General features: G+C 42.4%; 1 protein-coding gene across 2 annotated transcripts; it reads left to right on the forward strand.

Annotated features, from left to right (window-relative positions):
• Window positions 1–1,282: 1,282 nt before the first annotated feature.
• Window positions 1,283–19,131, forward strand: LOC308327238 (heterogeneous nuclear ribonucleoprotein A/B-like). Of its 2 annotated transcripts, XM_080780506.1 has the most exons (9): window positions 1,283–1,383; window positions 3,255–3,514; window positions 4,461–4,629; window positions 5,739–5,897; window positions 6,354–6,485; window positions 9,045–9,156; window positions 9,957–10,109; window positions 11,265–11,353; window positions 17,646–19,131. In XM_080780506.1, the coding sequence occupies exons 2-8, from the start codon at window positions 3,297–3,299 to the stop codon at window positions 11,336–11,338; spliced, it is 1,017 nt and encodes a 338-aa protein (XP_080636632.1). In that variant the 5' UTR covers window positions 1,283–1,383; window positions 3,255–3,296; the 3' UTR covers window positions 11,339–11,353; window positions 17,646–19,131. The 2 variants fall into 2 exon arrangements, with proteins under 2 accessions (XP_080636632.1, XP_080636633.1); XM_080780507.1 differs by lacking the exon at window positions 11,265–11,353.
• The last annotated feature ends 3,363 nt before the right edge of the window (window positions 19,132–22,494 follow it).

Raw genomic sequence — 22,494 nt, forward strand, 5'->3', positions numbered from 1 at the left:
AATAAAATACGTTCTCCCCCCTCCCTAATTAATTCCTATGTCCTACTACTATGAGCTTGTAGATCGGCACGCGCCACACGGTCGCACGCGCGATGCATAACCCCCATAGAGTATTAGGATAACCCCCCTTCTTTTTTTTGCTTCACAAACAGCCCCTCCTCCCCTCCCAATCCGATCAATGAGCGAACGCCGTGCTGGCGGCTCGTCCAATCGTGGCGCGCGTTGATAGCGACGTACGATGCGCACACACAGCGCCAGGGTTGCCATGTCTGCTTATTATTTTCTGTCTCTTTGCTGGCTCGTTTTTGTAATATACAAAAGATGTTTGTAATAGTTTGTTGTAGTATAGTTTGTAGTTGTAAATGTAGTTTGTTGTAGATGTAAATATAGTTTGTAGTTGCGGGGTGTAGGTTTCTTGAGGGTTACTTAACCCTCCAGAAATTGTTGAATTGTTTCCTAAAGTTGTTTAAAACCAAGGGCTGCCAAAATTAATATAGGCTATATATTTGTCTGCGGACCCCCATCTCACCCCTCACCATACAGGATTTGTGTTGTTAAAATGTTACAGGACCACTTCGCCACTTCTCAACCTATATCTTCATATAATTGGTCCTCACTATAATGTTCATAATAAAATACCACAACATGTTGTCTACTCAGTCTGTGTCTCATAGGAGGGCTGTGAGCAGTTCAGAAACCCGTCCACCAGTGGCATCATCGTTAGGCAGATTTGTTTTAACAATATTTATATATATATCGATTTCTATTATCGTGAGAACGAAGGCTTCCATTTTCGCATTGCAACTTTTCAGGACTAGAAACTTAGAAAGCGTGCAGTTTCTATTTGGATTCCCCATCTTTGATGAATTGAACATGGTGGACCCTGTTGTAAACAAGTGTAATGCTTAATTGGGTCGTCGTCCACTCACAGTTAACAGTCTTTGTATTGAGTTTGTGCTTGAAATGTACTGTAATTCTGCAAACTGTTAATAAATATTTCAATCAATCAATCGATCAATCGATGATGTCACGGGTGGTTTCTGAATGAGACCGAGTAGAACAAAATTGTGCCATATTATCATGGGGACCAATTACATGAAGATATGTTGAAAAGTGGTGAAGTGGTCCTTTTTAATTATTTTTTACAAATAGCATATGAGGCTGAGGCTCGATCGCTTCCTCTTCTTTTGGCTTGTTGTTCATAAACCTGGCAACCCTCGGCGGCGCTCGCGCACATCCATCCGGTGCTATATATGTTGCCACGCGCTGAGCGGTGCGGCTCGAGCGCTCCTACAGACACACGGAGAGTCCATTTTGACTGTTCCTTCCTTCCTCGCTCTCTCTGTCTGTCTGTCTCTCCTCCATCCAGCCGAAACACACACAGTAAGACTTTAAAGCTTTTTTATACAGGTTTAAACTACCCTTTGAACTACTTAAACGCCGCGTTTTCTGTGACGCAACAACGCTTTGGTCTTTTAAGTTAAAAAGTAAAAATAAAAAAAACGGCGGCCGGGTGGTTTTAAGCGTTCATCGTTGCGTCCGTTCCCTCCGTCGCTTGTTGTGTTGCTAGCTTAGCCTAGCATAGCATTGTTATATGTGTGTGTGTGTATTGTAGCTTAGCATAGGTAGCTAGCGGTGTAAGTACTTGTGTATGTGTAGCTTAGCCTAGCATACCTAGCGGCGTATTAGCATTGTGTGTGTGGTGCCGCGGCTCCGTCTGTTTGTGTAGCGTGTTAGCATAGATGCTAACGCGGCTTTTTTGTGTAATCTTGTCCCCTCCTAAAAGCAGCTAATCTACCGTTAGCATCGGTAGCTAGCTGTACTCCTATCCAACCCGCTGCGGTTATAACGGTATAAGAGCCCAGGGGCGTTTGTTTTGAGACGCAAACCGTGGTTATTTTAATGTTAATTTTAAAGGCCGGTTCGTTTCTGTGTGCGTGTTGTTATGGGTGATGCTAATGCTAATGCCCGAATCAATGGGGGTTTCTTTACGTTGGTTTCGGGCCCGTTATCATTTCACGCGCGCTTCTACAAGACCCTATAAAAAAACGTGTTAGTTGATTAATCTATATATGTTTATGAATGTAACTAAATTAACCCCAGGTTTTATATTCGTATTCTATCAAAGTTGCAAATGAAACTGTTTTTTTAGTGTTATTGTACACTTGAGAATGATCACACAGGCTCATTTCCTGCTTTAGTCTAGTTGCGTCCCATTCAAACTGAACGAGCATTCCTTAAACTGTGGCTTGTTTACAACTAGGCTGGTGTTATTGGTGATCAAAACTCAGTGGTTTTAATGTAATGTTTATTTTGCACTTGGAAGTAACCATACCAGCCTTTAAAATAGGCAATAGTGCATGCGTCCTACTCATGAATAAAATGTGTATGTAGTATGTGTGTGTTCTAATGTTATTTAGAGTGGGGGTGGAACCCTGAGTGTGTATTACTCATTTGTACGCAATAATTATTCTGTTTTTTTAAATTATTTTAAGTGAGCAGCCATGGCAGACATGGACTGAATCCTTCTGTACTTGTCCAGTATTTTATTTACGTGACCAGCCATCACAGACATACACCAGTTTGCAGCGAAAAGGTGACCACCGAAACGGTGGTTTGTAAAAACAACAGCGAGCCGTCACAACCGCCGTGTGATGTCATGTTGTAGTTTTCGATGTTCACCTCTTTACCGAAAACTGGATTATGAATGTATAGGCCTTAAGTCTTCTCGTCCAGTATGTTATTTTAAAATAATAATCACATTTTATAGCGCTTTTCCAAGCACTGAAATCGCTTTATAATGGTCCATGCATTGTTGGGAGCTGAAGCAGCAAACGGTCAACGCAAGCGTCCTCACTTCCCACATTCACACACCAATAGTGTCACCGTAGCTCGCACCTACCGACTCAAGTAACCAGCCATCAGACAGAGACTAACATCCTTCTGAACTCGTCTCCAGTATTTTATTAACGTGACCAGCCATGGTTGGCCGACAGACTAAATACTCTTATTTGTCCTTAGTGACCGCCAGCCATGGCAGACACAGACTAGAACCTTCTCATTCGATTTCACTTGAGCATCACAGACACGGAGACTAAATGTTGTGCAGCCATCAGCAGCAGCCATGGCAGACACACATAGAGACTAAATCGTTCTTGTCTCTCCAGTATTTTACTGAAGTAAGCAGCCATCAGCAGCAGCCATGGCAGACACATGGAGACTAAATCGTTCTGTACTTGTGTTTGTCTCTCCAGTATTTTACTGAAGTAAGCAGCCATCAGCAGCAGCCAGCCATCATGGCAGACGCAGAGAACCAGTTCATGGAGACGTCGGAGGAGAACGGCCAGGAGGGCGCGGAGGAGTCCCAGAACGGAGCGGAGCAGGAGCAGGAGGAGGCGGTCGCCATCGAGGAGGTGGAGGAGGAAGGAGGCGACGTGTTGGAGTTGGAGGGGGGAGAGCCTGGCGACGGTGACGGAGGCAAGATCAACGCCAGCAAAGGGGAGGACGATGCAGGGTGAGTGTGTGTGATGGGACGTGGATGGGGGAGGACAATGCAGGGGTTGAGTGTATAGAGCACCGAAGTCCTGACGTCACTGTCGGTAGAGAACGTCAGTCCCCAGGTTCATGTATTTTTTTTTTGCATTGTAATCCTCATAGGGGGGATTTTAGATCTCTTCATATAAGAACTGCGTTTGAAAAATAAACGGATCACCCCGGCCTTTTCACTCATATGGATATGAAGCATCGACTGAAGGTGGAAATGTACAAATATACCCAAAGAGTAACAAAATAAGCGTTAGAAACGAGTCAAATAACACAGACTACATTTCCGGGTAGGCGGGTGGCTGCATCTGCCTGTCGCACAACATAAACTGAATGTTAATGACGTTTTTTATTTATTTATTTGATTGATATTTAATGTTTCGTGTCCCCCGACAGAAAGGACTAAAATCTACTTGAAAATAGCAGATCTGCAAGGTCACACGTCACTTTTTTCATGTGCTTTTCTTTTCCTCGTCACACATACCACTGATCCCGGTGTTGTATTTAAGCAATAAGCCATGAGAGGTCTCAGGTTACTGGGTATTTTACACTGGCTGGGGGGTGTAGGCAGACCCGAGGCTCAGCCGAGGGTCTTCTACCTCCCAGCCAGTTGTAAAATACCCGGTAAGCTGGTGCCTCGAGTGGCTTATTGCTTTTCTAAAACGGTTGCAAACGTATAGCAATATTAACCTAAACGATTGAATTCACAAAAGTAGCTACGCTTTGCGCCACCAGAGCGAGCCACATCACTTCCTTAGTAGTAGCCCCAGTGATTGAAGGAGTGGGTTATCGGTGGAATTTACACCGGTCACGTGACGCCGGTAACCAGCCAATCAGAATCAAGTATTGGGACTACCCGTTTTAGAATAATTATTTTGCCACTGATTGTTTGTTGTGTGTATTTTTTATTTCGGCAGCAAAATGTTTGTGGGCGGCCTCAGCTGGGACACGAGTAAAAAAGACCTGAAGGACTACTTCACCAAGTTCGGCGAGGTGTCGGACTGCACCATCAAGATCGACGCTGGCACCGGTCGCTCACGAGGCTTCGGCTTCGTCCTCTTCAAAGACTCCATGAGTGTCGACAAGGTGGGTGGACTGGACTCGCAGTGTGTTTTAACCAGGGGGGCAGTCAGACAGATATTTTGTGAAGCCACTAAGGAAATGAAAGTTCATATAATGGCCTGTTGTGGCGCTATCACTGGACCCAGAAAAACCCATAGCCCCATAGAAGTCCATTTATTTGGGCCCAACTTCACCTAGACTGTATTACCTTAATAAACATGGTCATGAATACTTTCTGCTTCCAGTCACTAGTTTAAAGTCTCATTTCTAATGTCATAATATTCTTTTTGGAAAATTATGGTCCCATGTATTAAAAAAATGACCATAAAGTCGCGCATGTTCTGAGGGGCGTGGCTACCGTTACAGTCTATGAACGGGATCCCCCACCCACTCGAGTCAAAATAAAAACTAACGAAGAAGAAGGGGGGAAGTCCCGCCTCGTTGTCTGGGCCAGCCAATGGGCCAGCTGGGCCTGGGCCCGGATATAGAAAGATGGCTGCCTCCATGGCAAGGACTGACACATAGAGACGGGCTTCATTTTACGTTCACGTTAGACCCGCGGAACGCTTTGTCCATATTTTTTACAGTCTATGGTTTTAACCCACTCTGGGCGGGAACCCCCCCCCTTTTTTTTTTATCTGTTGGAAAATAGCAGATCTACAAGCTCGTAGGTCTGCTATTTTTGAAAAATCGTGAGGAGGTACCTGGAACAACATATTTTCAGATGGGGGTTGGCCAATTACATATAATTTTTGGGGTCATTGACATGAAATATTGTGCACCACTGCTATAGAAACATAGGTATTTCAGAAAACTGTCAGGATTTAGAAGACATTTTTTATTTTAGCAAATATTTGAAGATATATATATATATATATATATATATATATATATATATATATATATATATATATAATTTTTTTAAATCGAACATTTTTAACTAAAATCTTTACTTCTGGGGGGTGGTCCCTGGAACAAAGTATTTGGGGATAGCGGGTCGGCGGCCAAATGCATATAATTTTGGGGGTCCTTGCCTGGAAAAAAGATTGAGCACCGCTGAACGCTGATTAATATCGATATAGGATATATCGTTGCATGCCTATTTGAAACGTGTCCCCCTCCCTTGCCTCCAGGTGCTAGAACAGAAAGAACACAGGTTGGACGGCCGACAGATCGACCCCAAGCGGGCCATGGCCATGAAGAAGGAGCCCGCCAAGAAGATCTTCGTCGGGGGCTTGAACCCCGACGCCACCGAAGACACCATCAGGGAATACTTCGGAGCCTTCGGAGAGGTTCGTTGGGTGTTTTGCGTTTGTGTCAAGAGACATGTGTAATTATTTAATATAAAAGGCTAAATGCCTATGTATCTAAATTACTATAATCTTCACTACACTTTGCAAAATGAAGATTGGCGGGCATAATGGCATCCCTAGCCCATTTTGACCTGTGGTAACCTATGTGTTACGTATACACTTGTTTCATGCCAGGAGTATACCTCTGTCATTCTTTATATGATATATATTTTTTAATAAGAATCTGAAGGTTTTCAGGTATAAGTTGTTTTCACAATTTGCTTCAGATCTAAAGTGTCTTTGTGCTAAACTGAATCCCCGGTAGTGTGTAAGCCCCAATCATAAGGGGGGGATCCTGTCGACCCCCAGACGCATACTTTTTTTGTCTTGCGTTTCATTTGAACGCTTGTTTAGGGAAAAGCTAACGTTTCCTCCCAACCGTCCTGTCACTTCCAGATAGACACCATCGAGCTCCCCATCGACACTAAAACACAGAAGAGGAGGGGCTTCATCTTCATCACGTACAAAGAGGAGTCCTGTGTGAAGAAATGCCTGGAGAAGAAGTTCCACACTATCGAAGGGAGCAAGGTAACGGATCTGCGACGGTGTCTCTGTGTCTCACTCATACAAAGGCTGAGCTAGTTTAGTTTAGTTTATTTAGGATCCCCATTAGCTGTTACACCTGGCAACGGCTATTCTTCCTGGGGTCGTCACAGAATAATATACATACATAAAAATTGAAATAAAAACAACATTACAGATATCACAAAATAAATACATTCAAGCATAACAACCACGGTTAGTGCATTCACTCTAGATTACATTAACTGGTATATTGACATAAACGGAATTACAATTTACCATATATACAAAAAGTCCTTTCTTAAAATGCCCTTTACCCTTAATTTCTGTAATGCATACTGGTAGAGAGTTGCAGAAAGTCATTGCCCTGTACATTACTGTATTCTTCTTTGCTTCAGTTCTTGGCTTAGGCACTGTAAATCGACCCATTGCAACATGTCTGGTATTATGTATACGTCTATCGCTGGTATAATGAATATTTTTATATAGGCATTTTGGTTTTTTTATTTGAACAAATGTTCCTAAAAAATCCAGCCAGACTGGCAGCTAATCTCTGCTCCACCAACAGCCATGACGGCGTCTGATGATTTAACAGTGTACTAGATCTAGCTACAACAAACGAGGCTTGTTGTGAACACGTGCTGTGAGCTTGTAGATCTGCTGTTCGGTCCGTCACTGTCGTTGGGCCCGTCACAATTAATACATAATCGCCTAATTGCAATTATTTGAGATGATGGTTTCCATGTTGAAAAAGTCCATATATTTTCAAACATTTTTCAAAAATAGCGGAAATTGCAGCTCTACAAGTTTACAAATATGTCACGGCATATTTTAAACTTGTAGAACTTTTTTTTTTGGCAAGAGAAAAAATATTACAAAAGATTAAACGCGTCAGTGATTTATTTATATATTTAAGTTATTTGTCATATGTGCCCCCGTGCAATTTGTAATTGCGAAGCCTGAAAGGCAAACGGGGAATACAAATTGTAGCTGTTGAATCAATGGCCAAAACACACAATTAAATCGTTAATCACAATTATTACCGTGACAATGAATCGTCAACTTAAACGTGTAATTGGGGACAGCCCTACTTGCACAGCGGAGCATAAATTAGACTTCAGTGGTTGGCACTTTTATGGCAGTCCTTTTCAAGAGGCAAGCCTTTGCGTGTCAAGGTTTGTCCTTAACAACCACTCGGATGTCGTCGTCGCCTCTCATTCATGCGTGTCGGGGAGTTTATATTGTGACATGACGCGTGTTTACTCTGTGGTTGGGTTTGTGGCAGTGAGTCAACATTTAAAAATGCTCTGCCTAAACGAGCGCTTCCCCGCCAGGAAGTATTCAGGGTGTGGTTTTGACTTGGCTTGTGGGTGGTTTATTTTATTTTTTATGACTTGATGACGGCAGGTACACAAGGGGATTTTACAAACGAAACAATGAAGCTAATAAATATGCAAGAGGTGTACAGGAGAACCAAATGTCATGTCTTGTGGGTAGACTATTGGATTACTGGCTATTGACTGCAATGATCAGAAAATGCCAAATGCCAGTTAAAAATGTATAGTTTATTTATTATATTATATCTGTATCGCACACAATGTAGCTAACGATGATCGCACAATGTGGCTCGGGTTCAACGCAGCCTTGTAAAACAAATGGCAGATACAGGTGCGATCAGATCAGTGGATGGACGTGTCATTTCATTCATTTTGGGCCAGCATCGGAGGGCGTTTGCAGCCGGTACTCTTTATGACAACCAGTGTTGTTTTTGGCAGCATTTTTGTTTTTAGTCATGGACAAGTCTCTAGTAGTTTCCATTTAGTTTCAGTCACCTGGAATGTTAGTCTAGTTTTAGTCGACTAAACATACGATTTTAGTCTACTAAATCGACAGTTGATTTAGTCAACTAAAATGTGTTTTGGCCGGCCTTGATGCTGTATATAATTAATATTGTCAGCATGCAACAAAGTGTAAAATGACTTGTACTGGATGTCTTGTCCACTAGTCTCTTCCCAACATTTTAGTCTAGTTTTTATTTGTTGACATATTTATTTTTAGTCATCACAGCTTAGTTTTTTAATTTTACTTACCATTTTAGTTTCTGCCAGTGAAAAAAAGGTAGTCGAAGGAAATCTTTCCGTATTTGTCGACAAAAACAACACTTGAGAACAACTACTGCCTCAGAACGAAATGGCATCGGAGAGCCTTGTAACAGTCAGTATGCAGTGCCAGTTGGTGCCACAGGGTGGTGCACTGCTCCCTTTTGTTTGGTTGTGTGTGTAGAAGATCTCACGTCACTTCCATGATGTGCGTGTAGTGTACTAGGTTAGCGCGCAGTATGACTGTAGGCTCGTTCACCTTTTTGTTTATGATATTAGTTCTGCCGTGAGACCTGGCGTAATATGGTCAATACTGGATCAATGTTCTTTTTAGTTGGCTGCCAAATAAAAAGAGCATTGCGGAGCGGAGCGTTCCGACGGGCTGAACATCTGCTTGTGTCTTTTAACCCCTTCAGTGTGAGCTAAACATGTCTTTAACCCCTTCCTTCCCTCCCTGTCCCTGCAGTGTGAGCTGAAGATCGCGCAGCCTAAGGAGGTGTACCAGCAGCTGCAGTACGGAGGCGGTCGGGGGGGCTACGGCGGCGGGGGAGGAGGACGGGGCGGACGGGGGCGTGGAGGTGAGTCCAGGGTTAACTGACCTGAGATCAGATTCTAAAAATGTTCTTCTACATCCTGACAGTTTTTCATTCTGACCTGAGATCAGATTCTAAAAAAAATGTCTTCTATGTCAGTCGCTCTTCGATGTTTCAAAAATAGCGGACCTACAAGCTCGTAGCGCGCCACTCGGTGGCGCGCTATGAGCTTGTAGATCTGCTATTTTTAAATGGCTAAAGCATAACCTAATGCTAACACCAAAATGCGTTAAAGACTGGATGAATGTGGTAGGGACCCAGACACTTTAAAGACTGTGGATGTCATTTCTTGTAGTCTGCAGATTCCTTTTTTTCAGGCTTTTCTAATTTACTGTAAATCCCTCTGGATTAAGAGCATCTGCTAAATACCTTTTTTTTTATTTTTTATTGTAAATTCAATTCTGTAGCCAAGAAGGAGAATTCAGGTCTCTGCTAGGCCTGTCACAATTGTTACATACTGGCCTATTAATTGAGATGATCACAATTTGTTTTGCGTAATCGCCAGTCGTTTCCATTCAAATCAACTATTTCTGGTATTGTGCTTTTTTTTTAAGACAAAAAAAGGTCTGAAAAATATTAAATGTCAGTGATTTCTTTGTATATTTAAGGTATTTGTCATATCTGTCCTGTGCAATTTGTAAATTACGAAACCTTCTCTTCATTGATTTACGAAGCCTAAAAAGGCAAAACGGAAATACAAATTGTAACGTCAGTAACTCAGTCGGTGTCGGGGCAGGTCACGGTGTCCTCCTCCATGTTGTAACGTGTCTCTGTGGATGCTGTAGGTCAGAGCCAGGGCTGGAACCAGGGCTACAGCAACTACTGGAATCAAGGCTACGGTAACCAAGGCTACGGCGGCTACGGAGGCTACGGCGGCTACGGAAACTACGACTACTCTTCCGGTTACTACGGATACGGGGGCGGAGGTTACGACTACAGTGAGTTGTGTGGACGCCGTGCGCCCAACGCACCGGGGATGTAGTAATACTGGTAGAGAGAGAGAGTCACACAGAAAGGACTTAGACATAAATTACCTTTCAGTGTCGGATTTGTGCCAAACAAACAAATCCGATCTGACAAAATGGTCGTGTATTGTGTTGTCAATTAAATTCAATTTAAGAGCTTTATTGGCATGATAAAAACATACCTTTTACGTTGCCAAAGCAAGTGTCAAAATATAATTAAACTGTTGAAAATGGGTGGTGGGGTGGGGAGAAGTATATACAGTTGTCAGAGGAAGCGATGGCAAAGTTGACTTTCCTGTGTTTGTTTACCACGCAAAGAATGTTGACGTCATCTCCTCTTATTGGGAGAAGGATTGTGGTCTTATTTCAGTGATTCTCACCAAGTCGGGGTTCCAGGGGGTCCCCAGCTAAATGATTTGTTACTTGGGAACCGAATGGATCCTCGTTGCAGGTTATTGGTGGCCATAATAAGGCCTATTCATAGTCCAGTTTTCGGTGAAGAGGTGACCACCAAAACGGTGATTAGTAAAAAAAAAACGGGTGTGTCGTGTGTTGTAGTTTCCCGTGGTCACCTCTTCAACGAACACTGGACTATGAACAGGGCTTCAATGGATGCCAAACTCTGGGCTCCTGGACTCCTTGAAATAATTATTAAAAAAAAAAAAAGCTTTGAGAATCACTGGCTTTAGTTCAAAATTGCAGTCGTCTATATTAATTCTGTAAAACTTTTAATTGATTGGATTGACACTTTTAGACTTTTTAGACTTTATTATTATTATTATTATTATTATTAACGTAAGTGCATCAAGAGAAGAAAGACAAAAAAACGCAACACCTGTATTGCTACATCCCTGGTACAACACCACGCATAACCCGGCAAAAAAAAAAAAAATGCCCTCGCTTCCTCCGCCTTCCTCGGATGCGAAGCGAGTCTGGGGAGAGGGTGGAAGATAAGGGGAAAAAAGCCGGCCGGGTGAGCTGAATCGTTTGGCTGAGCTTTGGAGGGGCGGGGGGGTTGGGAGGGAGGGAGGAGGGGGGGGGGGGGGGGAAGACACCACCACCTGCCTGACTGTTTGACTTGTCTCTTGCCAGAAGCACTCAGTCGCCTCTCTCTCTGTCCCCCCGCAGACCAGGGCAATGCGCAGAGCTATGGGAAATCGCCGAGACGGGGGACCCACCAGAGTAGCTACAAGCCATACTGATCATTGTAGTGCAAGGTATGCTATGTCTTCATAGTCCAAACTTTGTAACTACTATATATTATATATATATTATTATATATACATACACTACTGCCATTTAAATTAGTGGGGGGGTCGGTGGGGAGGGAGGGGGTTTGTTATCGTAGCGGAGCGAGCGACCCGTTTTATAGAATCCCCCCCCTCCCCTCCCCCCCCCCCCCCCGTTGGTAATTACTAACCATTCTTACGTTAGAACCCTTTTTTTTTAAAGAGGCCTTGATTTGACCTTTTGGAATTTTGTGGGGGTGAGAGCACAGAGACCTGTGGGATGGGAGAGCAGTCGTGGTTCTTAGTTATCGTCGACCTGCAAAGCCTTGAATTCATTCCCCTGTGTTTCCCCAAAATGTGTTTTGGTCATGGTTAAAAATAATGTTTAAAAAAAAACCCCTTTGGGCCATGTAAAAGTAGATTTGGTTAATTCTCTTAATGTAAGTGTGAGTCACCCCCCCCCCACTCTCCTCCACACCACACCCACAGCTGTATATTTTTAGCAGCAATTCTAACCACTTAAACCCTATTATACCATATTCGACCGGGATCCCCCCCCCCAGCAAAAATAGCATGTCTACAATCTCGCTGTATAGATCTGCTAATTTTCCCTCGGGGTTCAAGTGGTTAGAAACTGTGCCAGCCATTAGAGGCCCCTGCGAAGCTAGGCGTCAGCCTCAGAATCGACAATTATAGCCCCCCCCCCAATGCTACAGGCCCTGGCCTCAGAGCCAGCCATTAGAGGCCCCCAATGCTACAGGCATTGGCCTCAGAGCCATCCATTAGAGGCTACAGGCACTGACCTCGGAGCCAGCCATTAGAGGCTACAGGCCCTGGCCTCAGAGCCAGCCATTAGAGGCTACAGGCCTCAGAGCCAGCCATTAGAGGCTACAGGCACTGGCCTCAGAGCCAGCCATTAGAGGCTACAGGCCTCAGAGCCAGCCATTAGAGGCTACAGGCCTCAGAGCCAGCCATTAGAGGCTACAGGCCTCAGAGCCAGCCATTAGAGGCTACAGGCCTCAGAGCGAGGGTTAGGACACCTCCAGGGAGATGGGAGACTCTCTGCTTTACAGCTGCAAGCTCCGAGCAACTTCACACTAGAGGGACGGTTCAGGTTGTGTCTTGTTTGATTCCTTCCTTTTTTTTCTCCTTTCTTTGTTTTTCTTCCTAGAATGAAGAAGCCTTTCTGATTCCAGGGTTTCTTTGGTTTACGTCCCAAAGGCTCTTTCTCCTATTTTTATACGGGAGACATTTGAGATGGTAGAGCAAGTAGCTGCTACTGCTGCTCTTGTTTGGCCATTGAAAAATGCGAGTCACCCTCTAAATTTATTTCTATCGCAAGTAATGGATTATTTCTCTTACTATAAAGACTAGCTTTGCAAAAAATCTTAAATATGATTTTGTGTCCCCTTTGAATTATGAGCACGTTGACTTCCTCATTGGACATCAATCAATGTCTAGAAATGGCAGATATACAAGCTCAAAAATGTGTTCGCAAACCGAACGCGTGAGCTTATACATTTAGCTATTTCTGTACGACAAAGTTTCATAGATGGGGCTTATGTGGTTAATCGTGTCCTCTTGCTAGTCTACAGCTGTGCGGAGAAGGAAAAAAAAAAACGTTTTGATTAACTGGAAGAAAATCAGCAAGGCTTCAAAAAACAAAAAACCTGAACTGTCCCTTTATAATGGAGACCCCTGTGCTTTTGCCCTCATAACTTTCTAACAACGCTATGCTGGTCTTTAAGACCCTCGTCATGCAGCCATACTGGTCTAACGCTGGCTTTATAACCAAATGCTATAAATCTGTTAAGACTTGGAATGGGACTCTTGACAGAATTCACTGTTCTTTATGCACTTATTTTTTTTGCTACAGCTGTTTTTCATGTGTGTGTGTGTATATACAAATGTACATGCTTTTTTTTTTTATATTCCACACCCGTATTTGAATGCACCGTTAATGAATTCATTAATGTCCAAATGTAACATCATCTTACATTATTTAGGACTGAAGCCCAAAGCCTACATTTTGACTCTTGTCTAAATAACCCTTGTCGCTTGGCCCAACATTTCTGATGTACAAGCTTGAAGTGCGTCTCAAACGAGCTTGGACATCGGTTATTTTACGGCATTGTGACAAGGATCATACAGTGAAGTAATAAGACTCTATGCACATACACTTTTATTTTATTTTTATTAACTCTTCCTACTTCTCGGCCTCTTCACACTTCCTTCACAGGTGTTACCGATGATATTAATTCTCTGTTAATTTAGTGTACAGTCGTTCTCAAACGTTTTCATTTCAAGGACCCCCATAACAATTTGTACAGTGTACAAATGGAACGAATTTGGTTCCATTTGTACACTGTTACACGTGACCCACACAGGTCCATATGGAACCCTCTCAAGAGCACCCTGAGACCCACTGGTTTAGCAGAGTGTCTCCAGTGAGCAAACCTGCACAATGGCAGCACCCTGACTCCATTTGACTAGAATGGAACAGAGCCTTCATTTAGTGTCATTAACACTGACTCTGTTTGACCAGAATGGAACAGAGCCTTTATTAGTATCACTAACACTGACTGTTTGACCAGAATGGAACAGAGCCTTCATTAGCATCATTAACACTGACTCAGTTTGACCAGAATAGAACAGAGCCTTCATTAGTATTAACACTGACTCTTGTTTGACCAGAATGGAACAGAGCCTTCATTAGTATTAACACTGACTCTTGTTTGACCAGAATGGAACAGAGCCTTCATTAGTATTAGCACTGACTCTGTTTGACCAGAATAGAACAGAGCCTTCATTAGTGTCATTAACACTGACTGTTTGACCAGAATGGAACAGAGCCTTCATTAGTATTAGCACTGACTCTGTTTGACCAGAATGGAACAGAGCCTGCATTAGTGTCATTAACACTGACTCTGTTTGACCAGAATGGAACAGAGCCTTCATTAGTATTAGCACTGACTCTGTTTGACCAGAATGGAACAGAGCCTGCATTAGTGTCTCTAACACTGACTCCGTTTGACCAGAATGGAACAGAGCCTTCGTTGGCATCATCGGTAACGCCTGTGAAGGAAGTCCGAAGAGGCCCGGAAGTAGGACGAGTTTTTCATTGTCCAAAATAGGCTCTCCTTTATACTCGTCTGCACCACAGGCTTGTATAATGGCACAGGTCTACAGACTTGACAAATAGGACTTGACAATTTGTCTCAAGTTATATATTTTTTGAGACAAGAAGTGGGATGAATTATCCTCAATGGCTGATATCGTGCAATTGGTGGTGCCGAGTTGTAAAATGTCCACTTAAACAAAAACAGTTTAACATTAAATCGTGGTTCCTTTGTAAAATGCCCCCCATACCAAAGTTTCAGAATAAGATGTGCGGCCCACATCCATTCTTGGTGCCGAGCCAAACTGTTAAAGGGCCACTTCACCCCTTTTGCAACCAGATCTTATTTAAATTTTAATGTTTGGGAGACAAACACTTTCCTGGGGTTTTTACATGCGTAATATGTGTGTTTTTTTTGTGTGGGCTCCATGATGTCATTGACAGTGGGCTCACTTCCTTCCTGGACTACAATTCCCATAATGTTCCCTTCCTTGTGGATAGCAAGGAAGATTAGAGAAGGAAGTGTCATGGTCACGTGACTGTGCTGCTCCATGACACTTTCATGGGAGTCAAATATCGCACCGGACATTACATGAATACAAAGCAGTGAATGGAGCCAGCTGGTCCAGCTCATTAAAAAAAAACATTATTTATGAACCATTGATACGTGTCATATAATTGGTTCAGGAATATAAAAGACGTATCGGTTTGTTTTCTAATCACTTGCTTTTCGACGTGCACAGTACATTTTATTTGAGGATTTAAACGGCGGCAGGTATCGTTTCTGTTCCGGTTGTATCGCGAGATTTGGCTGCCAGACAGGAAACTGTGGACAGTCTTGGGATACTTTGCACGTTCAGAAATGTACGTTTTGCTCTTTAGATACCTCTATAAAATTACAGTGTACACATCGAAAAGCAACACAGCAGACATAATGTATTCTGTCTAGAGCTGGGACTCGATTAATTTTTTTAATCTAATTAATCAGAGGCTTTGTAGTTAATTAATCTAGATTAATCGCATTTTAATCTCATATCAATATTCAACCTGAGAACAGCGAGAAACCTTTTTTTTTTAATTTTTTTTGGTATCCCAGTGAATCAATGAATAGTGACTACAGGATACCACTCATTTTCAACATTTTACTGTCATTAATATACCTGTTGTGGAAATAATAATAAAAAGTCACCCCATTCTGTGTTGCCTAGAACTGTAGGTCTGGAAAAAAATGACATCTCAGTGACATCACAAAGCTCTACTTACTTCATATTGTTACTGTTTTGTCAGACCTCCAGTTCTAGGCAACACAAAATGGGGTGACTTTTTATTATTTCCAGTTTTCAGTACTATAGAAAAGCGCCCAGTGAGAAACGTTCCGTGGTGAAAAAAAAGGTGCGATTAATTTATCTGTAGTTAATCGCGATTACTTTTTCTGTAGTTAATTAATCGCAATTAGTCCCAGCCCTAATTCTGTCATTTGCCAACGGTTTGTTCATGAGCTGGTCACTGAGCTCTCATTGACTCCAGTGTTCATGAGCTGGTCACTGAGCTCTCATTGACTCCAGTGTTCATGAGCTGGTCACTGAGCTCTCAATATCTAAAAACATTATTATATTGCCCACATAAAACACCCAGGAAAGTGTTTTCTTGTCTCCCAAACATTAAAATAAGATCTGGTTGCAAAAGGGGTGAAGTGGCCCTTTAAGACGACAATGTAGAAAAAAAAGCAAGGGCAACTCACTTTAACCCATTCAGGGCGGGAACCCTTGTTGGTGTTTTAAGCATTTTTATGCTTTAGCCATTGAAAAATAGACCTGCTAATTTTGAAAGATCCTGAAAATGTGCTGTAAAAATGAAAAGACTCAGAGCGAATGTTTTTGTTAAACTCAAATCTTTGCTTCTGGGGGGTGCCTGGAACAACATATTTTCAGATGGGGATCTGTGGCCAAATACAAATAATTCTGGGGGTCTTTGACATGAAAAAGGTTGAGCACCACCACTGACGTAGAAACAGGTTTTTCCCCATACCAAAGTTTAACATTAACCCATTTAGACCTGAGGTCTACACAATGTTTTCTAAATCATGACCGTTCTCTGAAAAATCCTATGTTTCTATATCGGTGGTGCTCAAACATTTTCATGTCAAGGACTCCAAAAATATGTAATTGTCCGCCAAACCCCATCTGAAATTTTAGTTTCAGGGACCCCCCCCCCCCAGAAGCAAAGATTTGACTTAAAAACATTCACTCTAAAAGAATATACTGTATTCAAAGATGAGTGCTACATTTTCACGATAAAAAAAAGGCTCCGATCTACAAGCTCGTAGCGCGGCACCCATTTTTCCATAGCTGAAGTATGGCAATGCTTAAAACACAAAGGGGTTCCCGTCCTGAATGGGTACACATTAAAGTGTTCGCACATGTAAAGAGTTTGCACAGCTCGTAGTCACGATGCAAAGAAACACCAAAACATCTTACAAGTGCTTTTTATTTTGTATCATACCCTGTGAAGAAGCCATATTGTTTGCCGAAACGTTGGTCTTTCAAATAAAGTTTTTTGCATCGTGACTACAAGCTGTGCATCCTCTCCTTCCTTTACAAGTTTTATCTCCCATGGTCGGCACCTCCCCACTATTGGTGCGTGCTCCTACCTACCCCTTTGTTTGTTCCGATACCCTGTACCAAAGTGTAACATTAAACTGTGGTTCCTTTTTTTTTTTTTAAATGGGCCCATACCAAATTTTAACATTAACTCATTTAGAACTGAGGCCCATTCTACGAATGCCTTCGAAACTCTTGACAGTTTTCTGAAAAACCCTATGTTGGTGGTTCTCAAACATGTTAATGTCAAGGACCCCCAAAGATATATGTAATTGTCCGCCAACCCCCCTCAGAAAATATGTCGTTCCAGGGACCCCCCCCCCAGAAGCAAAGGTTAAAAACGTTCGCTCTGAAAGAATATATATTTGCACCACATTTTCACGATTCTTCAAAAATAGCTAAACTATAGCAATGCTTAAAACGCAAATAGGGGTTCCAGTACAGAATGGGTTAAAGTGTGGTTCCTTTTTTTTTAAATGTCCCTGTTCCAAAGTTTAACATTAAACTGTGGTTCCTTGTGGTCTCTCTCTCTCTCTCTCATATCTCCCGCTCGTCTTCGCAGGGCTCTAGTGGTCCAGGGTAGGAGGTAAAAGGCGGAACGGAGCGACATAAAAAAAACTAAAAAAAACTAAAAAAAAAAAAAAACTTGGCAGGATCGACATCGACAGCACGCTGGACTGGACTCTACTTCCCCCTCCACCCCTCCCCACCGCCCCCCGCCCCAACCACCCACCCCCCCCCCCCCATTTGACAGAAGACCATTTTGTACAGAGATCATCAGAATACAATGTTAACTTTTTTCCATGCGTTCTTTTTGGTTTTGTTTTGTTTTATCCTATTTGTTTTTAGGTTTTATTTCTTTGAGTTTTTTGTTTTTTTCCTTTAGTGTTCGTTCCCCCTGCCGCCCCCCCCCCCTCCCCCCCCCACATTTCCAGAAATGGAAGTGTAAATTTTTACTGTACTTTTTGGTACCTTTTTTGAGTCTAATGTATTGTAAGGGTTGTATTTTACATGTCTGCTAGCTTTACAGGAGGAATATTGGCGCTGTAAAGGAAGCATTTTTTTTGGACAAATAAAAAATGATTTTCAGTAATTTTCCCCCCCCTGTTCTGGTGTTTCCAGACTTCTGGTCCACAAGTTTAAAAAGGAGAAGAAAAAAAAGGAAACGGCCATGTTATAAGAAGACGGATTTTCTTTTTTTTTTAAGTGAGATTTGGTTTCTATAGCTTGCTGGGCTTAAAATATAAGGGATATTTCAAGATGCACAATTCATTTGTTGTTCAAAACGTGTAAAACATTGGTTATTTGTGTCTTAACAAAAACGCTGCGTTAATTCGAGCACATTAGAGTTTTCTGCTAGGAAAAAAAAGAAAAAGAGAGCTTCTAATATTGGGTTTGCACTCGTTTTGCGTGTCGCGTTGTGCGCCGAAAACCCGGCTGGTGGATCATCGGCTAACTCAGCAATGTGTAACTCGGCCATAGTAGGCGACCGTGCCCCTCTGAGAATTCGGCTCTGACGTTTGTAGCTTTTTTTTTTCTCCCCTCCCCCCGTTTCAAGTATACAAATTGGTCGCGTTGTTTCTCAATGTCCAGAACTTCGACGGTCATGTCTGCATCGATAATGTCCTTCTAGCCTGGCAGACTGTATAGGCTGCTCTTCTCAGAGCCGTGGAAAACGGGCACAGTTTGTTGTCACTTTAAAAAAAAGAAGAATAATTATACAAAATGTGGAAAATATGCAGCTCCCCCCCTTTTCTTTTTAAGAGTGACAACTGCTGTACTGCATGTTGTTTTTTTTTTGGAGACGGAAAAAAGAAAACCTGTATTGATTTAGCAACCTAAGTTTTTAGTGTCATTTTGGTTCCTCTGCTGGCTTCAATATATCTTTTTTTTGTGTGTTTTTTTCTTAAAGTGCCATTGGTTTTAAGAAATTCTAAAAGTTAACTGTTTCGTCTAGAGAGGGAGCCTCCAGTCCTCCCGGAGTCTCCTCAGCCAGTGTATTTGGAAAAGTTTGTTAGAAATAAAACATTCTGGTTTATAAAAAATAATCTGTGTTCTTCCAATGCTTAATGTTAATGCTACTGATAATGTTAATGTGCCTATTGGAGGAAACACTTTGGGTTTAACTTTGGCTTTTTTTCCATCAAAAATAACTGCTTTGATATTTGTCTTTTTTTAAGCAATTGATCAAACTTTGAAACCCAATTTTTGTTCAACTTAAAACTGCACTATGTAACTTTACCTCTTCTGCTCCCCCCATATTTGAACCTGCCTGGTTTTTCCTGCACATGTGCCGAAATGTTTTAGTCTATTGACCCAATTGAGCCTGCCTTGCCTGCTTGCTCAGGGGATAAATTGAATCTTGGCTGTCGGGTCAAAAATTCCTGTCATCTCCTGTGTCTTGACACATTCTAAAAATGTCTCGATGGAAGAGCTGGGAGAAAAAATGCAACTGCACTCCAAACTCTCCAATTGTACAAGTTACACAATTGGTGTTTTTATATTCTGTCCGTATCGGTTTTTAAATGACATTTTATTCATTATAAAGTTACATAGTGCCTCTTTAGCCACATTAATGCTATCCTCTCTATTCTGGACATAGTGGTGGAAATGGCATCTCTACAAGCTCACAATGGGTAGCTATTTTAGACAAAGTGGATGTGGTAGGTACTAGGTAGAGGGAAGAAGGGGCCAAGAATAGACTCCTGTGGCATCTAGAGTTTGAGACTTGATGTCAGCCTAGTCCAATGGTTCTTAAAGCGGTGTTGGTTCCAAATGGGTCCTGATGTTACAGGCCTCTAACGAACACATTGAACCAAATGGGTCCTGATGTTACAGGCCTCTAACGTACACATTGAACCAAATGGGTCCTGATGTTACAGGCCTCTAACGAACACATTGAACCAAATGGACCCATAACGGGCACCCTTTGGTTCTATATTTCACTTTCACACAAAAACAAAATGAACCGATATGGAAAAGTCATGGCCACCGCCTCGCATTAGAATGTTATATTCTAAACTAAGGGTTTAGTGGGTGGGGGGGCTGTGAGCTTTCCATGACTTATTTTTTTATTTCTTTTTGATATTTGAAAGTGAAATATCCCTTTTTAACCACACAACCACATTTACTGAGCATTACAATACTTTGAATTGGCCTAAGAAGTGATGAATGTAGCCTACACCAATGTATCACATCGGTAACTAAACTAATTCAATGGGAACAATTTACACGGTTTATGAAATGACGGCAGAAAGAAGCATGGCACTCGTAAAGCTGTGTAATAATATTGTAGCATGTCTGCTGTTCTGTTTGGGATCCACGCACCGTTTCTCAACATCAGCGCTGGGTACCGGCTGGGGGGTGCAAATGGACCCTTTCCTCTTGAGAGGTGAAATATTGCTGAGGATCTGCCGGTGTATAGAAATAGATCCAGAGGTATACATTTGTGAGGAGGGACTGGCTAACGAATAACAAACCTCTGGAAAAGCCTCTTCAAATATATAATATTTATTATTTTTTATATATAAGTTCTTTATATAAAAATTCCACAGAAGCTGCAGATCACAAGACCCAAGGAACTGAAGGAAGGAGCATTCCACAGTGGGCTATATAGCCTACAACCTGCCGAGTTCAGAAATGCCTGGGCCTAGGTAACCTGACTCTGCCAGATGGGGGCGGTATTGAGTAAAGCAAGCTTGGATCTGGCAGCGTCAGGATAGGGCCTAGGTCCAGGTAGGACCAGACCAGGTATGCGTATGGATACACCCCTAGACGTTATGTGTCAGAGAGGGCCCGATAAGGTCTCCTGGACCTGAACAGATTGTTAATTTCTCCAATCACTACCAGTTAAAACAGGTAGGCTATTTCTGAACTCGGCCCAGCCGAAAAATTGTGTGTGTGTGTACATGTGTGTGTGTGCACATGTGTGTGTGTGCGTGTAGTAATACCGTAGGTAGGAATAGGATTGGCTCATTTGGCCGTCAATCAAACAGCGGGTACGCTAGTTTAGTAAACGGTAAACGCCCACCAAAACAACACCACATGAAACACAGCACACGTTAGCGAAAATTGTGGCGAAAGAAACATGGAGAAACTAAGACCACGGCAAAAGAAAAGTGAACGCAGTTACAACAACAACAAAGACTGGGAAAGTATTTAAGTCAGTGCAAGACTCACAATTAAGCCACGTGCTGCAGGAGGCTTCACTCTGGATGCACCAAAACAAGATGCCAACACACAAGGTAACAGCAGCTGAAATACTTACTAGTGTTTATACCAGTGGTTCCCAAACCTTTTCATGTCAAGGACCCCCAAATTGAGCCCGCGGACCCCCATTTGAAAACATATATGTCAGGTTCCGGGACCCCCATAAGAGAAGTTGAGAAGATGTTTACATGCTCTATAGCAGTGATTTTCAACCTGTTTAATTTCAAGGACCCCCAGTTTGATATGTATTAGTCTATGTGGACCCCCATTTAATTGCATTTCTACAAATGGTGCATTTATATAGCGCCTTTATCCAAGGCGCTTTACATAGATTGTGCATTACATTCACCCATTCATTCACCGATTGTGGCTGGCACCACAGCACATTGGGAGCAATTTTGGGTTCAGTGTTTTGCCCAAGGACACTTCGACATGTAGACAGGAGCGCTGACCCCTGGATCATTGGACGCCCCTCTCTGGGACCCCCAATTTATATTCTAAAGTCAATGTTAATTGAACTCTGAGATTGTACAAATGGAACCAAATGGGACCTATAGGTCCATTTGTACAATCTCAGAGTTACAGACCCATAAGGGTCCATTTCGTTCCTAACTATCATTTAGTTGGGGCCACCAGTTGATATTAACCTGTGGGTCGCATTAAGTGAAGGTCAGGGCCAAATATATGGCCCCTAGGCCGCCAGTTGATATTAACCTTTGGGTCGCTTTAAGTGAAGGTCGGGGCCAAATATGGCCCCTAGGCCGCCAGTTGATATTAACCTGTGGGTCGCTTTAAGTGAAGGTCGGGGCCAAATATGGCCCCTAGGCCGCCAGTTGATATTAACCCGCGGGCCGTATTAAGTGAAGGTGGTGTATTGGTTGATTGGTAAAAAGTTCATTTAAATGCAGTTCTGACACCTGGCATTTTTAGGAAATTGAAGGCAAAAGTGCATATTAATTAATTAGTTAGCGTGCGGTGTGCAGGCCAGGCAAATAGTTTTAGTCGACTAAATATCATATGATTTTAGTCGACTGAATCTACAGTTGATTTAGTCGACTAAAATGTATTTTATTGATAATACGTAATGATTGATTTTACTGAAAATAGCCGATCTACAAGCTCACAAGCTTGACGTGCTATGACTACATACAATGCAATTATAGTGCTGTCTACATAACATGCTATAAACATGCTATATTCTT

The sequence above is a fragment of the Protomyctophum bolini genome, assembly GCF_963924005.1.
Source record: "Protomyctophum bolini genome assembly, chromosome: 13".
NCBI classification, from domain to species: domain Eukaryota; kingdom Metazoa; phylum Chordata; class Actinopteri; order Myctophiformes; family Myctophidae; genus Protomyctophum; species Protomyctophum bolini.